Below are 21,836 nucleotides of genomic sequence, written 5' to 3'. Positions count from 1 at the left end.
TCACTTCAGTACAGTTCAACCATTTTCCAAATTTCGAGTTTTGTAGTGTCGATTCTGCGAACAATCTTGGTTTTAATACAAATCCATTCTCTTGATATGTTTCCTACTTGGCTTCAATACTTGTTCTACGATTCTCATTCTAAGATTTGCACCCTGGTAAGTCTCATCATATTTTGTATGTACTTAGAATATGTACAGTATGTATGTATGTTTGATACTTCTGATTGTCAGTATAGGTACATTTTTGTATATTTTCGTTATTCTATGCGAACTCTGCGACCTAGTAACTTTTAGCGGGGCGTCAAAAATGGCAGAATTAAAATCTCCGCCGGGTGGTATTTGTGAGCGGTAGAAGATTCGATTCAGGGCACCTTTACGAGGCTAGCGGTAAAAGTGACTCGTGTTCAGGGCAATCGTGTAGGAACCCGCCAAAATTTGAATGAAAGGGTGATTTTGGTCACCCCTTGCGCTAGGAATTGTAGTTTTGTTATAACACGCGCACGCGGTGTCACAAATAGTTTGAAAAATTTTGTAAGATGGTGAATTTTAATTGTGCGTTCCCCAGTATTTAAATATAATACCAGAAAATCTCCGTCTCGCGAGTTATTTTGAATGTTGTGTGTATACGCACTTGTACCGTTGCGCTAGGAATTGTGGTTATATTGTTATAACACGGGAACGCGGTGTCATAATTAGTTTGAATACTTGTAAAGATGCAGAATTTAATTCTGCATCTCTCTGTATTTAAGTATATACAGAAAAATTCCGTAACGCGACTTATATTGAATGTTGTGTATATACGCACTAGTACTCTGTTGCGCTTGAATTGTAGGGTTATATTGTTATAATACGGGAAACGTGGTGTCATAATTAGTTTGAAAATAATTTTACTAGGATGCAAAAATTTAATTCTTCATCTCCCTGTATTAAAAGTTATTGCTAGAAAATTTCGTAACGCGATATATTGATAGTTGTGTATACGCACTAGTATTCGTTGTGCTGAATTGTAGCGTTTTTTAGCATAACACGCGAACGGTATCACAATTAGTTCGAAATAATTTTTGCTAGATGCAGAATTAAATCCTTTATCTCCTGTATTGAAAAAAAATTGCTGTGAAAAATTGCGTAACGCGAGTTATATTGTCAGTTGTGCATACCCACTAGAACTCAAAGTGTTGTGTTAGGAATTGTAGTTTTTAGCATGTAACACGCGAATCTGTATCACAATTAGTTCGAAATAATTTTGCTAGATGAATTCAAACTTTATCTCCCCGGTATTGAAAAAATATTGCCAGAAAATTCCGTAACGCGAGTTATATTGATAGTTGTGTGTATACGCACTTGTACTCGTTGTGCTAGAATTGCCGTTTTTAGCATAACACGCGAACGCGGTATCACAATTAGTTCTGAAATAATTTTGCTGTGATGCAGAATATAATTCTTTTATCTCCCTGTATTAAAAAGTTATGAAATTCCGTAACGCGAGTTATATTGCTGCCAGTGTATACGCACTTGCACTCTCGTTGTGCTAGGAATTGTCGTTTTTAGCATAACACGCGAACGCGGTATCACAATTAGTTAGAAATAATTTTGCTAGATGCAGAATCTTTAAATCCTTTTATCTCCTGGCATTGAAAAAATATTGCTAGAAAAATTCCTGTAACGCGAGTTATATTGATAGTTGTGTGTATACGCACTTGTACTCAAGCTAAAAGGAATCTCTTGTCGTTTTTAGTATGTAACACGGCGAACGCGGGTATCACAATTAGTTCGAAATAATTTTGCTAGGATGCAGAATATAATCTCTTTTATCTCCCTGTATTAAAAAAGTTATTAAGAAAATTCCGTAACGCGAGTTATATTGTCAGTTGTGTATACGCACTTGCACTCCGTTGTGTTAGGAATTGTCGTTTTTAGCATAACATGCGAAACGCGGTATCACAATTAGTTCGAAATAATTTTGCTAGATGCAGAGAATTAAATCCTTTATCTCCTGTATTGAAAAGTTATTGCTAGAAAAATTCGCAAAGCGAGTTATATTGATAGTTGTAGTGTATATGCAATTCAGTACTCGTTGCGCTTGATATTGTAGTTTTTAGCATAACACCAATTTATGTATATGTATATATTTCATTTTCATAAATATTTTCCAGTTGTTGATGTTACTGCCAATCCTGAGATAGCCGCTTATCAATAAGGACCAACTGAGAGATTCCGTACCTGGTGGAGTGCGTTTTTGAGGGATAATTTATTGATTACTGAAGATGGATGCGTCAACTGGACTGAAGTTCCAAGAACGTATGTTATATTTGGAAATAATATTTTTATATTTTACCAATCTGTTATCATTCTGTTTTATAGTGCCCAAGAAATTAAAGATTGGATTGCCGGCGATGATTCCAAATACGATTGAATGAATTTACAACATTTTGAAGCTGTTATTGATATAATTTTTGCTTATTTTGTTAAAGTTATAAAAAGAATATTATATAATTGCATATTATTATTCTATTTTCTTGCTTGTATTGTTAAAAACGCTGTATATATTGAGAAATTGAATTTGTGGTGTGTCATGCTTCAATAAAATTGTTGTTTTATATTTTTAACTATAAATTTTGATTGTTTTATTTGTTCCAAATGGGAAACATAACCGCAACACCGTTACTCCTTTAATTAATTCCATAAATCCCTTTAAACTTTAATGGAAATGTCACTGCTAGATATGGAAAAATAGTTCAAAATCAATTTTTATATTGTATCAATATTTATTTAAAACGGTATCAGTAGTGTCATCTATCCACGAGTAACTAAACTACCCGCCATTCAAGATTGCTGAGATTTTGCCTTCCTCAACTTCTTCTGCGATCCTAATATTCAAAAGAATTTTGTCACCACTCACGGATTTCGACAAAAATTTGTCGAGAAATTTGCTGGAAATGTTGCTTTCGCTCATCTTGTCTGTCGTATTAGAACGCAGAAAGTGTATTACAGGCAGTTAACGCCAAATTCTAATTTCTTTTAATTTTCATCATAAAAAGAGAAATCTTTTACCTTTTTATAACAAAATCTTTCTTTAAAAATTTGTGCTATTTTGATGATTTTTCACAATGATGCCACCTTTGTAGAGAATTTTTCAAGGATCAAAATTATGTAGTTCTTAATTTTCTAGCCCCTTTTAGCTGTCGAGATCCTTCAGAATTTTGAAAACCGAATATGCTGAATAGATTTCAAACAATATTCTTCTTTCTTCCCGCCATTACTATTTACCGCTTCTTTATGCATCTACCTCCCTCACCCTTCTTGCGATCCGAATACCAAAACCTGAGTTTCTGAATTCGTTTCTGAGTCCAATTTTGTGTCATCATTTTGCCTCTCAAAGTCGACAAAATGTAAAGATGGAATATTAGGATCGCAGAAAGTTGAGGAGGCTAGATAAAAGTTTTCGCAAGTAAATCAAAAATGTGCTGCCTCTGGTGGCGACGGACCGAAGCTCAAAACTTTTGGTTGTTGTAGTTTCTAATTGATAGATGGCACTAGCATGCACTTTTCAAAATAAATGGTTTAAGGAATCGTTAAATAAGTGATCGGGTAGAAATAAGAGAAATAATTATAATTAGGAAAACTTAAAAAATATTCCTTTTTATTAAAGAAAACACACAAGCATACATTTTGGGAGTCAATTTGTGTAATAATCACATAAGTTATTTAAGATAATGAAATTTAATCTGATGCAAGAATGGTCCTTCTACGATGTCAGACTCAGGTGCAAAATCCCTAAAACAAGCAAAAATTAGTCTGTTGAACATAAAATGCACTCTTATGGGTTAATTTGTGATAATCACAAGAGTTAATTAGAAAAATGATAAAGAAATTAAATACTTACAATCTGATGCAAGAATGGTGCTTCTACGATGTCAAACTCAGGTGCAAAAATCCCTAAAACAAGCAAAAATTAGTCTTTCGAACATAAAATGCAATTTTAAAGGTTAATTTGTGAAATATTCACAAGAGTTAATTAGGAAAATGATAAAGAAATTAAATACTTACAAGCAAACTGATGCAAGAATGGTTCTTCTACGACACCAGACTCAGATGCAAAATCCCCAAAACCATAAAAATCAAGCCTTCGAACATAAAATGCAATTCTTGGGGTCAATTTGTGAGATAATACAAAAGTTATTTAGGCAAATGATAAAGAAATTAAATACTCTACAAACTGATGCAAGAATGGTTCTTCTACGATATCAGACTCAGATGCAAAAATCCTCAAAACCATAAAAAAATCAGTCCTTCGAACATACAAAAATGCAATTTTGGGGGTCAATTTCCAGAGATAATCACAAAAAGTTAATTAGGAAAATGATAAAGAAAATTAAATACTTACAATCTGATGCAAGATTGGTCCTTTCCTACGATTGGGACTCATGCAAAAATCCCTAAAACAAGCAAAAAATTAGTCTTCGAACATAAAATGCAATTTTAAAGGTTAATTTGTGAAATATTCACAAGAGTTAAATTAGGAAAAATGATAAAGAAATTAAATACTTACAAAATTGATGCAAGAATGGTTCTTCTACGACATCAGACTCAGATGCAAAAAATCCCTAAACCATAAAAATCAAGCCTCTCGAAACATATGATGATATTTAGATATTGATATGATAGGGCAAATGATAAAGAAATTAAATACTTACAAAATGGGATGCAAGAAATGGTTCTTTCTACGCATTACCTCAGGACTCAGATGCAAAATCCCTAAACCATAAAAATCAAGCCTTTCGAACATAAAAAATGCAATTTGGGGTCAATTTGTGAGATAATTACCAAAGTTATTTAGGCAACATAAAGAAATTCGCTAAATACTTACAATCTGATGCAAGAATGGTCCTTCTACGATGTCAGACTCAGGTGCAAAATCCCTAAAAACAAGCAAAAATTAGTCTTTCGAACATAAAAATGCAATTTTAAAGGCTAATTTGTGAAATATTCACAAGAGTTAATCAGAAATGATAAAGAAATTAAATACTCTCTACAAACTGGATGCAAGAATGGTTCTTCTACGACATCAGACCTAGATGCAACCTCAAAACCATAAAAATCAGTCCTTCGAACATAAAATGCAATTTTGGGGTCAATTTTGTGAGATAATCACAAAAAGTTAATTAGGAAAAATGATAAAGAAATTAAATACCTACAAACTCGATGTAAGAATGGTTCTTCTACGAGCCTAGACTCACAGATGCAAAAATCCCTAAAACAAGCAAAAATTAGTCTTTCGAACATAAAAATGCAATTTTAAGGGTTAATTTGTGAGATAACTACAAGAGTTAATTAGGAAAATGATAAAGAAATTAAATACTTACAATCTGATGCAAGACGGTCCTTCTACGATGTCAGACTCAGGGCAAAAAATCCCCAAACAAGCAAAAATTAGCTAGTCTTTCGAACATAAAAATGCAATTTTAAGGGTTAATTTGTGAGATAATCACAAGAGTTAATTAGGAAAAATGATAAAGAAATTAAATACTTACAATCTGATGCAAAGAATGGTCCTTCTACGATGTCAAACTCAAGGGCAAAATCCCTAAAACAAGCAAAAATTAGTCTTTCGAACATAAAATGGCTCTTATGGTTAATTTGTGAGATAATCACAAGAGTTAATTAGAAAATGATGGAAAATTAAATACTCTCATAATCTGATGCAAGAATTGTCCTTCTACGATGTCAGACTCCAGGGAAAAGTAAAATCCCTAAAACAAGTGACAAATTAGTCCTCCGAACAGGTCGAATTCCGCAACAAAACAAATGGCCAACCCGACGGAGATTTTAATTGCATCCTTTGACGCCACGCCGAAAAATAGTGGTTGCCCAGATCGCGCGCAAACACGAAAAAATACAACATTTCACGAGAAAGGGTGACAAAATCACCTTTTATGTGCAAAATTTCGCCGGTTGTAGATCGGATTCCGCAACAAACAAACGCTGACGGAGAATTTAATTCCGCAGACCCTTGACGCCACGCTGAAGATAGTGAGCCGCCTAGATCGCATCAGCGAAACGAAAAATACAAACATTTCACAAGAAAGGGTGACAAAAATCACCCTTTTATGCAAATTTTTGCCGGTTGCAGGTAGAATTCCTGCAACGAACAAATACAACCCGACGGAGAATTTAATTCCGCATCTCTTGACGCTACGCTGAAGATAGTGAGCCGCCTAGATCGCGCGCAAACACGAAAAAATACAAACATTTCACGAGAAAGGGTGACAAAAATCACTATTTTATGCAAATTTTTGCCGGTTGCCGGTCGAATTCCTGCAACAAACAAATTAAACCCGACGGAGAATTTAATTCCGCATCTCTTGACGCTACGCTGAAGATAGTGAGCCGCCTAGATCGCGCGCAAATACGAAAAAATACAAACATTTCACGAGAAAGGGTGACAAAAATCACCTTTTTATGCAAATTTTTGCCGGTTGCAGGTCGAATTTCTGCAACAAACAAATACAACCCGACGGAGAATTTAATTCCGCAGCTCTAGACGCCACGCTGAAATTATTGAGTCTGTAAGGTCAAGCGCAAACACGAAAAAATACAAACATTTCACGAGAAAGGGAGATTTTTTCATGCAAATTATCGCAGGGTTCATACGGTGCCCAGAACACTTTTACCGCTGGCCTCGTAAGGTACCCTGAATTGAGTCACTTCTACCGCTAACAAATACAAACCGACGGAGAATTTATTTCTACAACTCTAGACACCGCCCGAGTTTGTGTGATGTCCAGCTCGCGTTCAATGATTAAAAAGCCGTACATATTACCAGCACGTGGGGATAAGTACAAAACAAACACTTAGTTACACATACTACATACCAGTATTTTACTCGTTGCAACACTCAGGAGTATTGTTGAAGATGATAAAATCTGTGAAATAAATTACATTGTTAAGGGAAGGGGTGTCAATATTTATTTTATTTTTAATCGGGAGTCGACCGGCGAGGCGAATCAAATTCGCATTCTAATTTAGCTCGGGACTCGGGCATCGGAACTCGAAGGTAATTGCTAAAACAGAGAAGAGCACGATAGTTAGAACATTTCGTGCAAGTAATGATAAAATAAGGCAGAGACAAAACATGCAATAAAACTTTTCAGCGAAGTGTAAAACATGATATAAATGCGACTCAAAAACTTGTTTATACACAAACAAATACTGATTAGCAATAGCAGAATTCCGCCTAGGAATCGCATTAAAAAGTTTCAAAACAATCGGCGAAAATATGTATTGTCACATAGCATTCTAAAAGTATATCGCCGCTTGCGACGGTCCTTAATAGATCGCTGGATCAAGACCAAGAATAGGGCGCAGAATTCACCACCAACTAAAGTTAAATCACATTTAAATACCGTAATACTAGAAACGGTTTGATAAGCATGTTCACAACAATAACCAGATATCGATCCAACTCGGCCTAAACAAAAACGTAACTGCACTTGTATGAATAAAACTTGTAGAACAAGGCAAACACGAATGGGTGAATTAAAACTTAAAAATGTTTGCACTGTACCGTTCTTTCTCGGCTTTCACGAAGAAGATTGTCATTGTTCCAATCCATTGTCCAAATAATATCACAACAAACGTTGCAAGACGTTGCATGCTACATGTATCTCGTGTACGTACAGTGTAAACATGTTGATAGCACGCGGTCATCTTGCAATACGCACACCGAACGGCAACAAAAATTAACGATTTTGTAATAAAACACTAAACACGCCCGTAATAGCTAAATGCAGTTGATGGACAATATAAGAACGCGATTTACTAAATTACAAACTCAAAATAAAATGATAAACAGCCGCGAAAAACACGTCTGGCCTAACCACCGACCGGCAGAAAACTACGCGCGAACGTGAGAACACGGCGCAACGCAAGCAGCAACGGCACACAACAACGCGATAATCCTGCTCGCACGCCGGTTAACATGAGCACTATTTGCAACAAACAAGGTCGCATGCAGAATGGCCAACTCAGGGAGTGCGACTAGAAAACTCGTTAAGGGGAATTTCGCATGCAAAATCGCATTAAAAAGTTTCAAAACAATCAGCACAAATCACTAGGATCATATATATATATAAAATATTAAATATATATATAAAATATATATATAATAATATATATAAAATATAAAATACATATATATATGTATATATCGGGTACCCGAGGCAGAAATTTTGTGCCGCAGCCACGCCGGCATGCAGACCAGCCCTATATATATATATATGATTTATGATTATATATATATTTTATATTATATATTTTATATTTATATTATATTATATATTATATTTTATATATATATATATATATACGATCCTAGTGATTTGTGCTGATTGTTTTGAAACTTTTTAATGCGATTTTGCATGCGAAATTCCCCTTAACGAGTTTTCTAGTCGCATATATATATTTCTATATATATATATATATATATATAAAACATTGATAGTGACCATTTTTCTGTCCTACTCCAGCACAATATATCTTATATCTATCCACGCACAGCAGGCAGCTGTGCAAATACGTAATGAGGCATTACGTATCGCCTTGGTCGTGTAAATTAGAATGAAAAATATAATTGGATTATAAACTTACCCATTGTTATGCGCATCAGTCACCAAGGCACAGCAAGTGCTGTAATTAGAAGAAAAGATGTTGAAACATTTCATAAGGTTTAAGAATAACATATTCACATAACATAGAACAAATAAAATATGTGTTATTAAGTTTAAATTAACTTACACAAGGATAATAAAGAATAAATCTGCATGGGAGTCATCTTGTATTCGCTTCATTTGGCGACCGACAAGTATGCACACGAAACGCGATCAAATATCAACCACTTTTGTACATAAAACACGCGAATAATAAATAACAATACTATAGTAGTTACAAATAAATAGTCGATTGATGATCAAATATTTTGAATATTTCGAAAGCAGAAGAAAAACTAGCGACCCGCTCAAAACTGGCTGTAAACCATCGATAGCGCATGCCGCAGCCGAGCACGAAACGACGCGAGAGATTACGATAAGAAATCAAGAGATGCGCAAAACCGGCGCGTCGATAACCCGTGACCTTGTGTGTGAGTTGCAATAGGCATGATGCCCGCGATCCAAACTAAACTAGAATATGCTGCATGCGGCGTGAGGTGATTGAAACACGACACTCGGGAGTCTCATGCGTTGCATTCCACCCGGCGGAAGCGATATGAAAGTAAATTGTGTTAAAAACAAACACAATTCTCGTACCGAATGCCCACACGCTTATCGATAAATATAGTTTACGAGATATTCACATTTGAAGGAAATGGTCAAAAATTAATAAATGTCAGTTTTTAGCACTTTTAGTCGCATTTTTCGTGGCCATCGCACAAAAATTGAACGAGATAAGAAAACATGTTTCTTTGTAAACACTGATACTTTCAGTGTGGTAGTGCAGAACATGAGAAGAATTGTACTCGTGCTAAGCATGGAACTTTTAATACGATTAATCTCTAAATCGTAAACTAGTAACACAATTACAGATTAAGGCCCTATTGGCATATAAAAACCATTTTATTTTCATTAAAATTCAAATAGGGCCTAAAGGGTCAATGGTTAATTACTTAAATAGTCAACTAAGAATTAAATTATCTATCAAAATCTGAAAGCAGTAATTAAAAATTTCTATTATTTTTTTAAATAATAGGTTCATTTGCTAAATAATATTTCGTTATAAAAAAAGGTAAAAGATTTCTCTTTTTTATGTTCGAAGTTAAAAGTTGAATTTTTTAAATTCTGACAGATAAGTTAATTCTACATCGATTATGTTAGTAATACTAGATACAGGGTGTTTTCCACACCATGTTTTCCAATTTTCATAAAATTTCTCATTTTTGAAGGGCATTTTAGGGCACTTCCGGAAAAACTGGAAGGTAGAAGGGGTATGCATCTTGTCGAGCTCTAGTAAACGACTACTTTTTTGTGATATTAAAAATAATGATATATACAACTACCTTAAATTAGTTACTAAAAAGAAACTGACAATATACGATATGAATTAAAAGCTTCAAAATTCAAAAATTTACACAACGGAGTTTAGAGATTAAATTAGTATGATTAAAAACCTATAATTACTTCAATTATATACTGATTAGTTACTGTAATGTAGTAATTTAGTAGTATAATTTCGTTAATTATCATATTGTGCTGTAATACACGTATTTATTTCTAGGAATTGTGTAAATTAATAGATTACGGAGTATCTATAGGTTTGTTTGTAGTTATCATATGTAACTGACTTCCCTTCTTATTAAAATTCTTACCATTATGTTTTGAATTACTATTCCTAAAGTCCAACTGCTTTATAAACAACTCCCCCAACTTTATACCGTGATCGAGCATTTGCGCAGGTACCTCAATGTAAATCCGTGCGGTGGATGAAGAAGTCGTATGCGGACGTGGTCGACGTCTACTATGCCCGAGTCTACTTTTACCCTCTTCCCCAACACTTAATTGCAAACTCGTTATGCAATTAGCTGTTTTCGGTCGTGGTTTTTGCTGCTTCTTAAGTTTTTCTTGCCTTTCTTTGCTGCTAATTCGTAATGTGCTCTCTCCACTGCTAAAGTTGTAATTCCTACTGCTCCTGCTGGTTCTGACAAAACCACTGTCAGTTCTGCTAATGATTTCTTTCTCCCGAGCGCGTTCGGCAATTCGACGCACTGTAATATCTTTTAGCCATTGGCGGAAAATGATTTCGTTCTGTTGGATCTTTCGTCGGCGGTAGGCATCCGATAACTCTCGTTCTCTCTCTTCTTTAAGCTTAGTGCTTTCTTTTTGTTTTGCTAAGCGTTCGATTTGCGCTGATGACAGTCCATACTCTGAGCGTACGCCTGTGTACAGCGGCAACTTTTGTTCTATTTTACATCCACCTGAACAACATTTTTGACGATGTAGTCGTAGTGTAGGGCACATGGGTTTCGAAATATTTTCATTTAATTTTAGATTATTTAAGCACAAATCGAGGCGAGAGTCTAACTCTTCAATGCAATGTTTTTTGCAGTTGATCTCATGCGGTACTCGACGCTTTTTGATTTTATTATTTTTTGCTTTTGTTGACCTACGTTTTGAATTAAACGATTCTGTATTAGTGCTTTCTTGGCTATTTGACAAATTCTTCAATTTTTCTATTTCGGAAGGAGTAGGAATCTCCGCGGGAACTTCAGGACATTCCTCTATTATACAATCAAAATCCTCCACCTCTTTATCTTCATTTACGTCTTGTATTTCTTCAATTTCTTCAATTTCCTCAATTTCTTCAATTTCTTCAGGAGATGAATAACTAATTTCTTCTTCAGCTTCCTCCGCACATTGCTTCTGATGATTTAATTCAATGATTGTTTCAAATATAGATTCTTCAATAATCTCTTCTTCAATAATGTTGCATAATTTATTATCTAGCACGTACTTTAGTTCTTCATTTACATTAATTACTTCCTCAGTATAACTCTCAATACTTTGAACGTCGTCATCAGTAAGATCCGGCTCGAAATCTACTAAATCTGTGCGGAATTGAACTCGAATCTGTTTATTTCGGTTCAAGGATTCTTGTAGAAGTTGAGTATTAGCTTCAATAATTTTTTCTTTGATATTGTAAGGACAAGAAGCTGGTTGTAGAACTGAAAAAGTAATATTATCATAATATATTATTATTTCTTCACTACTTTTCCAATATTGAGTTGATATTTGTTGTTACTACAGTTATTCTCTAGGTTGTTTAATCAATATCGACTCCATAAGAAAATATATTTGGCCAAATGATGTTTCATGAATGCAGTTTAGAAAATTCAAACTTACAGAAACTTTCGTACTCCTCTTCCTCCGATTCAGATTTCCCGCTGAGATGCTGACTTTCGCCGTCCTCTTCATTTTCGTCTTGCATTGCGAAGGAGTCTTGCCGATGCATACCAGCGTGCTGGCCTCTGTCGATTTGCCGCATCACAAATACGCTATTCAAAACACACAAAAGTTATATTGCGTTGTTATGGTAACGCGTCATAAACCTAGATGCCTCTGCTTGTACGACCAACAAGTTTCCTTACTCCTACAATTGCACAAAACTGAACCTTCAAGTAGGCATAAACGCAGGCATACTTGTTAACTTGCTGATCGGTGTTTTTGGGTACATCGCGTGCGGTGTTGTATTCTAGCCTCAAAAGCCTAGGCGGTGATGCGTTATCACTAGAGTGTATGATAACGCTAAATGCTTCAAAACATACAGGAAATTGACTGAATTTGAGTAGTCATTTTTGCTAGCCACGTAGATTTAGTCCGTTTAGCGACTAGTAACTATTGTAGATTTAACCTTACGTGAAAAGGAATTTATAGTTTTAAAGATGTGGAAGTTTGTTTATTTCTGCGTGGTTTTACACGTTTTTTACGTGACAGGCTTGGAGGAAGAGTCCTGCCATTCATATGCTGGTGGTTCTGTGTATCCCCTGGGTACAGAAAGCAAAATTGAACACACTTTGCAATACACCAAAGCTGTTAGTAAGTACTAACATACATTTTCATTGGTTTGTTGATACTGAAACAATGCTATTTCCCCATAGCTGTAATTGATTTAAATAATTGTTGTCGTATATGACCGTTACCAGCTCTGAAATTAAGCCCTATATTAATATTACAATTTTTTAGTTTCAAAACCTGCTCCAGCATGGGAAAGCACAGCAGTAGTGAATGGGGAATTCATTCAACTGAAGTCCACTGACTACTTAGGAAAATACTTGGTATTTTTCTTCTATCCACTAGATTTGTAAGTCCGCCATTGTTCTGCGTTTTTAATTGTTATGCGTATTTATTTACTAATATTATAGTACATTCGTTTGCCCAACTGAGATCCTCGCATTCAGCGACCGAGTGGCAGAGTTTAAAAAAATCAACACTGAAGTGGTTGCTTGTTCAGTGGACTCACACTTCACGCATTTAGCTTGGATCAACACTCCCAGGAAAGAGGGTGGTTTGGGGAAAATCCAAATTCCGTTATTGAGCGATCTGTCGCACAGAATTTCTCAGGATTATGGCGTATTCTTAAATGATGTTGGTCATTCCCTCAGGTAAACAAATTAATTAATGATTGATACTAGTTATTAGACCACATATCACCAATATTAATAATCGATAATTTGCAGAGGATTGTTCATTATTGATCCCCATGGCACTCTTCGCCAGATAACAATGAATGATCTGCCTGTTGGCCGCAGCGTTGATGAAACTCTAAGATTGGTGCAAGCATTCCAATACACTGATAAACATGGCGAAGTTTGTCCGGCTGGTTGGAAACCTGGCCAAGATACAGTTAGTACATCATCACCATAACTAATATTGTTACATTTCAAACCACGAATTTGATTGTTTCAGATCATTCCAAATCCAATTGAAAAGAAGAAGTACTTTGAGAAGCACTAAATTATTTTCTTTTCTTTAATACAATGATGAAATTTCACATCACATTACGGTGATATTTGTAAAAACTGATGGAACAATCGCTTTATAACAAATGATTACAAATACAAAACAGGAGTAAAATTACTGGAATCAATTTTCTTTAAATCCCAGTTTATCAGAGGACTTATGGTTCGAATATGATAAATAGACCTAGCAATATATAAATACGTTATCACATCATGTTCAAAATAAAATTCAGTCAGAAGTGCTCGGTTTCTTTTTGTTTTTCGGACTTGATAAAGTAATGAGCGGAATCCGACGTTTTGTCTCAACTTTCAGCGGCACTTCCTTAACTAATTTCTTCTCAATCGGCTCAGGAGTTTCTATATCAGTTTCATTTTCTTTCTCAATAGTTTCTTTTGAGTCGTCACTAATGGTAACCTCCTCCACCTGGAGTACAAAATCATCGGGAATGTCCGTTGTATCTTCCAAAAGTGTCGAACTTGGAGGAGGTTTCGATAAAGTATTAAGTGGCGATCGATGTCGAGATTCACCCTTCAAAGCCACTTCATCAGTCAATTTATCTTCTACTGCTGTTTGCAAACTCTGCTTAGTTTCGTTTTCAATCGTGTCAACATCGTTTATATTGTGTAGTAAATCAGCGGGAACAGGTGCTGGAACAGAAGATTTAGCTGGTGCCTTAAATAAACTGGAAACTTTAATTTTTTTCCCCGAATCGGCTGCTGGGTCTTCTGCAAATAACTTTTGGGGCTTGAAACAAGTTTTCTGATTGTCATCATTTTCTGTGGTCGTTTTTTCCTCAGATGGCGTTTTGTTGATTGGTTTCAAGTAGTTGAACAATGTGTTGTTTACGGATACAGGTTGTTTCGTCTTTTTGGCTGACGAAGATTTTGAAACTGGTGTTTTCCTCGTTTTTGCACTAGGTGTTAAAATTTCCTCATTGGTTTTCTGGACCTTTTCAGATGTTTGAATTGCTGACGTGTTCAAAAGCGGTTTAATTATATTAACATCTCCCAATTTATCGTCTACATTTAGAGAAACATCATCATTTACTTCATTTACTTTTGCTTTGCTCACGTCTGCAATTTTGACAGGTTGAATGCGGCGTTTTGTTTTGTTTTCTGCATTGTCAAGCACAGTAATCGGAACTTGTGTTGGTGATAAGCACCTTTTCTTTGGCTCCTTAGAAATAAAAATTGGCGTAATTCTCTTCTTTTTCTGTCCGCCGTTAACTTCATGAACTGTATCTGTAGTCATAGGCACGTCAACCTCCATATTCGGTACCTGTTCAGTAATTTCAAAACTTTTATCTTTTTCGATATCTTTCTTACCCAACTCTTCATCATTCTTATGCTTCATATGCGCAAATGAATCTTTAATACTATCTCCATTTGTCATATGTATGGCTTCAGTCTCATTCTCTAATAACAGTGATCCACATCCGCTTGTACTTAAAACAGAATCTTCGAGATCACTTTCTTCTGTAACGTACACAGTTCCTAATTCGCCCTCTTCAAACGAAACAAGTGTTATGAAACCATCGGTAGACGAAGCAGCAAGTATCAGACCATCAATAGACCATGTTAAATCAGTGAGACGGGTGTAATGAATATTTTGCAATTGCACACAAGGTGTCATTTGTTGTGTATCATATAGAATGACATCGCTATCAGTCGCAACTGCGATGATCATCCGATAGGGCAGGTTAATTACAGGTTTGGGACCATTTTCCCGGAGTTCAAACAAAGTCGGGCAACAACTTACAGCTATAGAGCATTGTTTCCCACTTGGAAAAACACATACAGGTCTAAAAACAAAAATAAGTTGTAGTGAAGTGACAGAAAAAACGAAAATAGACTCCTACTCGTTTAAAGCATCTAAAGTAAATGCAAACGTTCCAAAGAACGCGTTCTTTTTTTCTTCAGTTTCCACAGCTCCCGATGGCACAAGTAGTAAACTGCCATCTGGAGTAAAATTCAATCTTCTAAAGTAGGTTTTGAAAGTGTCATCATGAAAGTATTTAACATCTTTCTCATAAAATTCGTTGTCTTCATCAACTGGCAGTTTACCACGAGAAATTCTAGCCCGTAAACGTCGGCCGTCTTTGTCAAAAACACGGCATACTCTGTCGCTGCATAATGTCGTGATGTAATTACTTTTGGAATCCCAAGCAACCCCTAATATGATATAAGCATCAATAAATCTTTACCAATATTTGAATAAATAAACAACAAATCAATAATATCTTTACAAATAATGTCAATTCATACTTGAATAAAACCTTTGTGATCCTTTAAAATCAACTCAGATTGTCCTTTTGCAATATCCCAAAGAATGGCAGTGTTGTCCACAGAGCCAGAGAGTAACTTATCACCCATGGGTGACCAACAAAGGTCATACACATCTTCCTTGTGCCCTCGCAGTACTTTCAATGCATTCCATTTCTCTTCAAACTCATCCTCCCTTTCATCTAAAGATGGAATGTTGTCAGTCCTCAATTGCCATAAAATAATATTTGCATCATCATCTGCAGAAGCTAACAACTCTCCACTTGGTGACCACTTTACACAATTCACCGAACGTTGATGCCGCGTTAGTTCAGCAAGCACTGAGACTTTTATTTCATAATCCGGCTGAACTTCTAACTTCCATATCTTAAAACATGAAAGATCGCTTACAACTGTAACTTGATCATAAAATAAAAACTTACCAAAACTAGATTATCACTACCACCAGTTGCCATTCTGTAGAAATCATTGTTAATGGTGTTTAACGGTTGAATATCGATACTAAGCACCGGTTCTCGATTGTGCCAGGAAATCTCTGGAATTGAACACTTCATTATTGATTTAAAACACGACTGTTACTAATTATTGCTGATTGTTTTGTTTAAACCGCGAAAAACGTTCATATAACCTTTCTAACAAATGAATATGCTGAGAGTTATGTTTTGGCGCCTTAATATCAGTGCTGCCAACTTGTCTAAAAGGTACTAAACTAAAAGTAACCACCATTGACCTTGACTACACACTGGTAAGTTTACAATTTAGCAATTTTTAAACTTTAACTTATAAATAAATACTTTCCCAGCAAATTAATAAGGGCTAAATAAAACAACAACTTAATTTAATAAATTCTCCTATTTTATTGACTGACATGTATATGTAACATATCCTAATACATGTAACATGTATAATAATAGGTGATATGCCTATCGTTCTTCACTGCATTCTTGCTCACAAGATTCATTCAATAATAAAATTTAATATTAGTCCAGTCAATAATAATAATCATAATTACATGATAATTACAATATAATAGAAAAGTTCTAAATTTGATTATGTGTTGTTATTTCGTCCTTATTATTTCCGCTCTACTTCCGTCCGCCAAATCGTCAATTGCTTCTTAGATTTAATTTAGATGTAATAAGCTTCTGTTTTTTGTATAACGCGAATATGTACAATGAATTTTAATAGCTAAAGCAAGACTAGTGGTCTTTTCGTTTCATCTCGAAATAAATAATTGCATGATTCGTAAGTGTATGTACATTCAGATAAAAAACTTGCTAAATTTTTATTTACAGATAGAGAAATATGTACACAAAACTTATGTGGTAAAACTTATCACTTTTCCGGGAGTTCTTATATACAATTATAAACTTTGCAACGGTCAATCCATCGTTTCATTGTACAAACAATTCTTAATTAAGTTAATTAATTTAAGTATGCTTACGACTTGGACAGAAAATCGCTTGTTACTCGATCGATATTTGGTAACTTTCTATCGATTGAATTGATTAACGAGTATTTGAATGATTCCTGTCGCAATCGTTACAAAGGGCTTGAGCTTCTAAAAGTAAGTTCATAAATAAGTCATAAATAGTTGTAGATTGTTGTTTCGATACAATGTTAAAAAAATGTACAAAATCTTTATATAAAATGCATTCTTTAATTGATAAGTATCGCGCATGGATCAGTACGTTTCGTGTGTGAGTGTGTGTAAATGTGTATGGCGTATTTAGAATAAACAGTTAAGCGAGATTCTTATTGGCAGTATTGGACGTTGTCGTACGAGTATTGGCACAATTCGTCGTAAAACTAAGGATGGGATGCTGGAGTGGGATTGGATTCTCGGTGATATTCTGCGGAGCTGTGGGGCGAGAAGCAAGAGAGGCGGATGGCCCGTCCTTCGGATGGGTGGACGACAGCGAACTGCTGCTGACTCCCGAATCGCTCGACTTCTCGCTGAGGCAGCCTCGCCCGCCTGCACCCGCTTCTACCCCATCGCCGCCGCCCCCGACGACGTAGCGCACACTATGCGAGCGTTGGTCCGCCTCGCAGCTGTCCTCACCACTGCCGCCACCGCTGGTTGCCCTCCTACCACTTGTGCGCGTCAACAGAGTGCGTCTACAGGGGTCTGTTAGTGTCGTTTGTCCGTGCATACTCACGTAGGAGTCCTTGGCGCGTCGGGCGGTCTCGCCCCCAATCCCCGGATTGGGGATGTTGGGCTGGTAGACGTCCTCCTTGAGATTCAAAGCGTTCTTCTGCGCTTGTCGGACGCGTGCGAGGATCTCATTGTTACATTGCTCCACGACGGAATCTAGGTTGTTGGTGCCGTCGCAGAAACCGCCACTTTCGCTAGCATCAGACTCCCCATGAGGAGAAGCGTGGTGGTGATGATGGGCAGCGCGCGAATTCAATGGAGCATCGTAACAACCCGAATCGCGGGGAAATTGCCGCCGGCCAAAGGGTGAGCATGCTCTACCACTTTGATCTCGATTCGGCGCCCTGGTGTGTTCGTCACCTTCACTACTCGAACCCGCAATATCACCTTCACTACCTGCTAAAATATACCAATCATCAATACTTTTAATCTCAATTACAATCATTCTCCAACATACAATCGAGATCATGTAGCAGTTGAACGGCTGTTAGTATTTTGGCCCGATGATCATCACTGATAATACCGAGATAGTCAAGATCAGAAGGCTCGATTTCCTTGAACAATTCCAAATCTTCATAGCCATTGAGGACAAACACTGATATGTACTCCTGAAGACCAATCTTCACCAACAGATCTTCCACACTCTTAGGCCTCCCTTTCACATTTCGATGCCATTTTATACCATGCTCACGTTCCCGTCTTACTTTGATATTTCTCTCGGACATCAGTTCCACATTTATAAATTTAAAAGTACCCTTGCGGCCATGACAGATCCCTTTCCATTGGCCACTCGCATTCATGGAGAGGATCTCAATTATATCACCCTTCTGAAATGCAAAGATTCTTAGGTTAATGACAGAAATAATGTGAATTTATTATTTTCAACAAACCCACCTTAAATCTTAAAGCTTCTTTATCGTAAGGACTAGGAGTGCAATCAACTAACGCTTTCGCTCTACCAATGACGTGAGGTTCAGTAGGACTCGGTTCAGCATCTTCTGCTGATATTGAGCTGTGATTACTACCGGCTCTGACCAAAGCTTGTGTACCTAAATATTACCACATTAAAAAACCAACTTGACACATTGTTATTATAACTTACTAGAGCCTGAACCGCTTGGAAGACTTTCTACTGAGCTAGCCGAACACGGAAATGCTTCCCGCCTTTGTTGTTGTTCAACTGATTCCTGCTTGAGGCGAGAGATTTTTCTCTGAACATCTTCACGAAGACCACGGACCTTACCAACCAAATTGGAGACACCCGCTGATCTTCCATCACCAGACTAAAATATATTCATAGAATTTAAGTAGTAATATTATTAATACAAAAAGGAAAGAAAAGTACCATATGTACTGTGGCAATCTGTTGACTACAATTATTATAGTCCTCCTGATCCTCGTAGTCCGAGCTTTGACTGGGTGATAAACCATCCTCTGACCTGGTGTATCCACCACCGGTTTTTCGAAAATGGCGTATTTTCTCTTCTAATGCAGTGTAGTATTGAGGAGAGACCACCGCGGCAGGATCTTGATGTTCTGATCGGCTTGTATCTACTGAAAGCGTGGATAATCTTGAACTGACGCTTTGCACATCAGAACCGGCATAATCCCCGCTTTCTCTGTCCCTGAAGTATGAAATAATCAAAATTATTGTGGTAAAAATATTTATAATATGTGTATAATAATACCTTGAATGAGTTAAAGGTATAATAGTCGGTGGATAGCCGGCTTGAGGTAAAATCAACCCCCTGCGGGGTGTGCCACCCCTTTGGGACGCCGCCGCTGATGTAGGGGTGTCCCTTGGCAGAGAGATATCGCCAGCGCTTCGAAGTGAAATAACTCCTTCGCCCTTTGGCTCCTGCCTTAGGTTCAATGTGAAGCAGACCCTGCCATTCTGTATAGTGGCAGTGGGCCCGCCAGGACTGCTCCCCATTAGGAAATCTTCCGGATCACTTTCGTATGGAGGTTCGTCGTACCAATGCGGTCGATCGTGACCGTGCGCTCCGGGTGCCAGCATCCGCGCGTCTTCATCATACATGTATGTATCATCTGTACAAATTTTGAGAGATTTGGATTTAATTGTAGGTATATTTCAGTAGTTTTTTTTTATATAAAAAAAAATTCTTCTTTTTTGGAGGAAGTAAAAGTCAGGGGTGAAAAGTTATGGCAATTCAAACATGAGAAAAGAAATAAAAGTGGGTGCATTGCATACCTGCCGTCATAGGGCCGCGGATTCCCTCCTTGCCCAATTGTAATAGTCCTTGTTTTATGTCCCGTAAAATCTGGAAAGTTTGCAAACTCGATTATATCATGGTCCGAGTGGAAAATTTCTGAATTAGCTTTAGTTTTGTGATCGTTTTTCAAAAAAAAAGACGTGGAAACTTGTGCACAAAGCATACCATTGAAAGACTCAATTTCAATTTAACATCTCCATCTAAATTTGATGTTTTTATGATTCTTTATGGTTTATTTTTTGCATATCCACCGTAAAGTATTGAACTCTCAAACCAGTGTCTCTTCAATACCATCCACGGCATAGTAGTCCTTGTATAAAAAATTTAGTTAGCACGTAAAAATAGGTAAGACACTTCCCGCCGTTTGGATACTCGCATTTAAAGTGTCGTATATTACTAGGTTTTATTATGAGCGTCGACGGCGTAAAAGTGCTCGATGTAGCGCGTTTTCATGTTTATTAGTTGTCCCGACAGAGTTTACGAAAAATAGAATGTGTTTCGTAATTCCGGCCACGAAAGGAAACGAGAGTGAAGACGACATACTTATTTTATTACAAATTTCACATTTTTGATGTCTCGACTGACAAATGCTTCAATATCCTGCTGGAAGCGTACGTATTTTACCGTGTTTATGCCAGAAAACAAAAAAATATTTTAGAATTCAATTATTTGTATAGATTTTGTTTTTGACAAAGAGCGCAGGAAATATATGCCATAAAAATAATAACGTTTTCTTTATATCCTTGGCAGATATTCAAGTTTAGCTCTCTCATAATTTATCCCGGAAAGAATGACCACATCGCCGGCCCACTGATATTCGCCAAATAAAATATCGTTTATGCACGCCGCAGACCAAGCTTTTGTTTCAGTCGAAAGCACATTAAGGGCTAAGAACGCCTGAAAAATAAAGCAGAATAACGGCCTGCACGAATAATGTGAATACCAGAGTGGTGGAGACTATGAGTGGATGGTAAATATAGATCAGTAGCTAAAATGGTCTTCATATTTGCCGTTTTATATGCACTTGTATGATTTACAAGTGTGCGTTTTTCATAGCTTTTCCAGTGATTTAGTTCTTCAGAATATCATTTGATGTTAAACCGTTGTGTCCGTGGCCGATGGTAACGAAAATGAATTAATGGATTTTAAGCGATGATGGAATTGGAAACTGCTTCGCCATGGGAAGCGCCGTCACTCATGGCAAGCAATTTAGCGTTTACACATTTGTGTAAAAACGAATTTTCAACGATAATTATTTTTTAACTCTGCATAACAATAAATTAATTTCATTTAATTTATTATCGAATTAATTCTATTCTAATCTGTCAAGATCTTTTCTAGTTCGTGTATATTCAAAGACATTTAACATTTCCGTTCGAATGCACCTGACACTTGATGCCTGCCGAATAACGTGCAAATTGCCCTGAATAGATCCGATATCAATTATGCCGACACGCGAGCGCACAAAAACCCGCTACTTAAGACTTTCCTCCGCCTTGTGCAGTCTTTTTTCATGCCTTTCTTGATTTAAGAGTTACAGGCGCTAAGTGCACGCGATTAATTTATTATTTGATTAATTCCTCCATTCGCTTCGAGCCAAATTCTGTAGCCATGACAATAAAAAAACGTGCGTGAATGAAACTGAATGAAACGCTCACTT

The 21,836-nt window shown here is 36.5% G+C and overlaps 4 protein-coding genes and 2 long non-coding RNA genes across 8 annotated transcripts in view; 2 read left to right on the top strand and 4 right to left on the bottom strand.

Annotated features, from left to right (window-relative positions):
• Positions 1-2,241: 2,241 nt before the first annotated feature.
• Positions 2,242-2,613, top strand: LOC135791199 (uncharacterized). Its single transcript, XR_010547969.1, has 2 exons — positions 2,242-2,298; positions 2,362-2,613. It is a non-coding gene; the product is annotated as an uncharacterized lncRNA (long non-coding RNA).
• Positions 2,614-3,667: 1,054 nt separating this feature from the next.
• Positions 3,668-9,171, bottom strand: LOC135790311 (uncharacterized). 3 transcript variants are annotated; one of them, XR_010547728.1, is made up of 5 exons: positions 8,794-9,171; positions 8,647-8,685; positions 6,873-7,061; positions 4,868-4,919; positions 3,668-3,774 (listed from the first exon to the last, which is right to left on the bottom strand). It is a non-coding gene; the product is annotated as an uncharacterized lncRNA (long non-coding RNA). The 3 variants fall into 3 exon arrangements; XR_010547726.1 differs by lacking the exons at positions 8,647-8,685; positions 8,794-9,171 and adding an exon at positions 7,565-8,008; XR_010547727.1 differs by lacking the exons at positions 3,668-3,774; positions 8,647-8,685; positions 8,794-9,171 and adding exons at positions 4,738-4,755; positions 7,565-8,009.
• A 1,065-nt stretch (positions 9,172-10,236) lies between these two features.
• On the bottom strand, positions 10,237-12,101 carry LOC135790309 (uncharacterized). Its single transcript, XM_065300497.1, has 2 exons — positions 11,889-12,101; positions 10,237-11,710 (listed from the first exon to the last, which is right to left on the bottom strand). The coding sequence occupies exons 1-2, from the start codon at positions 12,028-12,030 to the stop codon at positions 10,287-10,289; spliced, it is 1,566 nt and encodes a 521-aa protein (XP_065156569.1). The 5' UTR covers positions 12,031-12,101; the 3' UTR covers positions 10,237-10,286.
• Positions 12,102-12,198: 97 nt separating this feature from the next.
• Prx4 (Peroxiredoxin 4) lies at positions 12,199-13,622 on the top strand. The gene is made up of 5 exons (XM_065300498.1): positions 12,199-12,581; positions 12,729-12,846; positions 12,908-13,147; positions 13,223-13,388; positions 13,452-13,622. Exons 1-5 carry the CDS (start codon positions 12,428-12,430, stop codon positions 13,497-13,499), a joined length of 726 nt encoding a protein of 241 aa, XP_065156570.1. The 5' UTR covers positions 12,199-12,427; the 3' UTR covers positions 13,500-13,622.
• Positions 13,501-16,466, bottom strand: Caf1-105 (chromatin assembly factor 1, p105 subunit). The gene is made up of 4 exons (XM_065300496.1): positions 16,210-16,466; positions 15,771-16,153; positions 15,364-15,678; positions 13,501-15,306 (listed from the first exon to the last, which is right to left on the bottom strand). The coding sequence occupies exons 1-4, from the start codon at positions 16,339-16,341 to the stop codon at positions 13,734-13,736; spliced, it is 2,403 nt and encodes an 800-aa protein (XP_065156568.1). The 5' UTR covers positions 16,342-16,466; the 3' UTR covers positions 13,501-13,733.
• A 154-nt stretch (positions 16,467-16,620) lies between these two features.
• The window catches only part of LOC135790913 (uncharacterized), a 91,186-nt gene continuing 85,970 nt past the window's right edge, over positions 16,621-21,836 (bottom strand). The window contains 7 exon segments of the mRNA XM_065301198.1: positions 16,621-18,341; positions 18,400-18,769; positions 18,837-18,991; positions 19,045-19,225; positions 19,288-19,567; positions 19,631-19,991; positions 20,155-20,224. Of these exon segments, the coding sequence (XP_065157270.1) occupies positions 17,530-18,341; positions 18,400-18,769; positions 18,837-18,991; positions 19,045-19,225; positions 19,288-19,567; positions 19,631-19,991; positions 20,155-20,224 (2,229 nt within the window). The 3' untranslated portion in view covers positions 16,621-17,529.

The sequence above is a fragment of the Atheta coriaria genome, unplaced genomic scaffold (assembly GCF_025399875.1).
Source record: "Atheta coriaria isolate IRGN ID8LTWV9N9 unplaced genomic scaffold, Caltech_Dcor_3.1 hic_scaffold_4_pilon, whole genome shotgun sequence".
Classification (NCBI taxonomy): domain Eukaryota; kingdom Metazoa; phylum Arthropoda; class Insecta; order Coleoptera; family Staphylinidae; genus Dalotia; species Dalotia coriaria.
This window is presented reverse-complemented; position numbering and strand designations above follow the sequence as displayed.

Excerpts from the sequence above, each read along its gene's own strand:
- LOC135790309 (XM_065300497.1), bottom strand. The coding sequence starts at position 12,030 with ATGCGGCAAATCGACAGAGGCCAGCACGCTGGTATGCATCGGCAAGAC. Across the intron at positions 11,711-11,888 it reads AGAGGAGTACGAAAGTTTCT|TTCTACAACCAGCTTCTTGT; the intron begins GTAAGTTTGAAT and ends TTACTTTTTCAG.
- Prx4 (XM_065300498.1), top strand. The coding sequence starts at position 12,428 with ATGTGGAAGTTTGTTTATTTCTGCGTGGTTTTACACGTTTTTTACGTG. Across the intron at positions 12,847-12,907 it reads TTCTTCTATCCACTAGATTT|TACATTCGTTTGCCCAACTG; the intron begins GTAAGTCCGCCA and ends CTAATATTATAG. Across the intron at positions 13,148-13,222 it reads GATGTTGGTCATTCCCTCAG|AGGATTGTTCATTATTGATC; the intron begins GTAAACAAATTA and ends GATAATTTGCAG.
- Caf1-105 (XM_065300496.1), bottom strand. The coding sequence starts at position 16,341 with ATGAAGTGTTCAATTCCAGAGATTTCCTGGCACAATCGAGAACCGGTG. Across the intron at positions 16,154-16,209 it reads GTAGTGATAATCTAGTTTTG|ATATGGAAGTTAGAAGTTCA; the intron begins GTAAGTTTTTAT and ends TCATGTTTTAAG. Across the intron at positions 15,307-15,363 it reads ACTTTAGATGCTTTAAACGA|ACCTGTATGTGTTTTTCCAA; the intron begins GTAGGAGTCTAT and ends TTTTGTTTTTAG.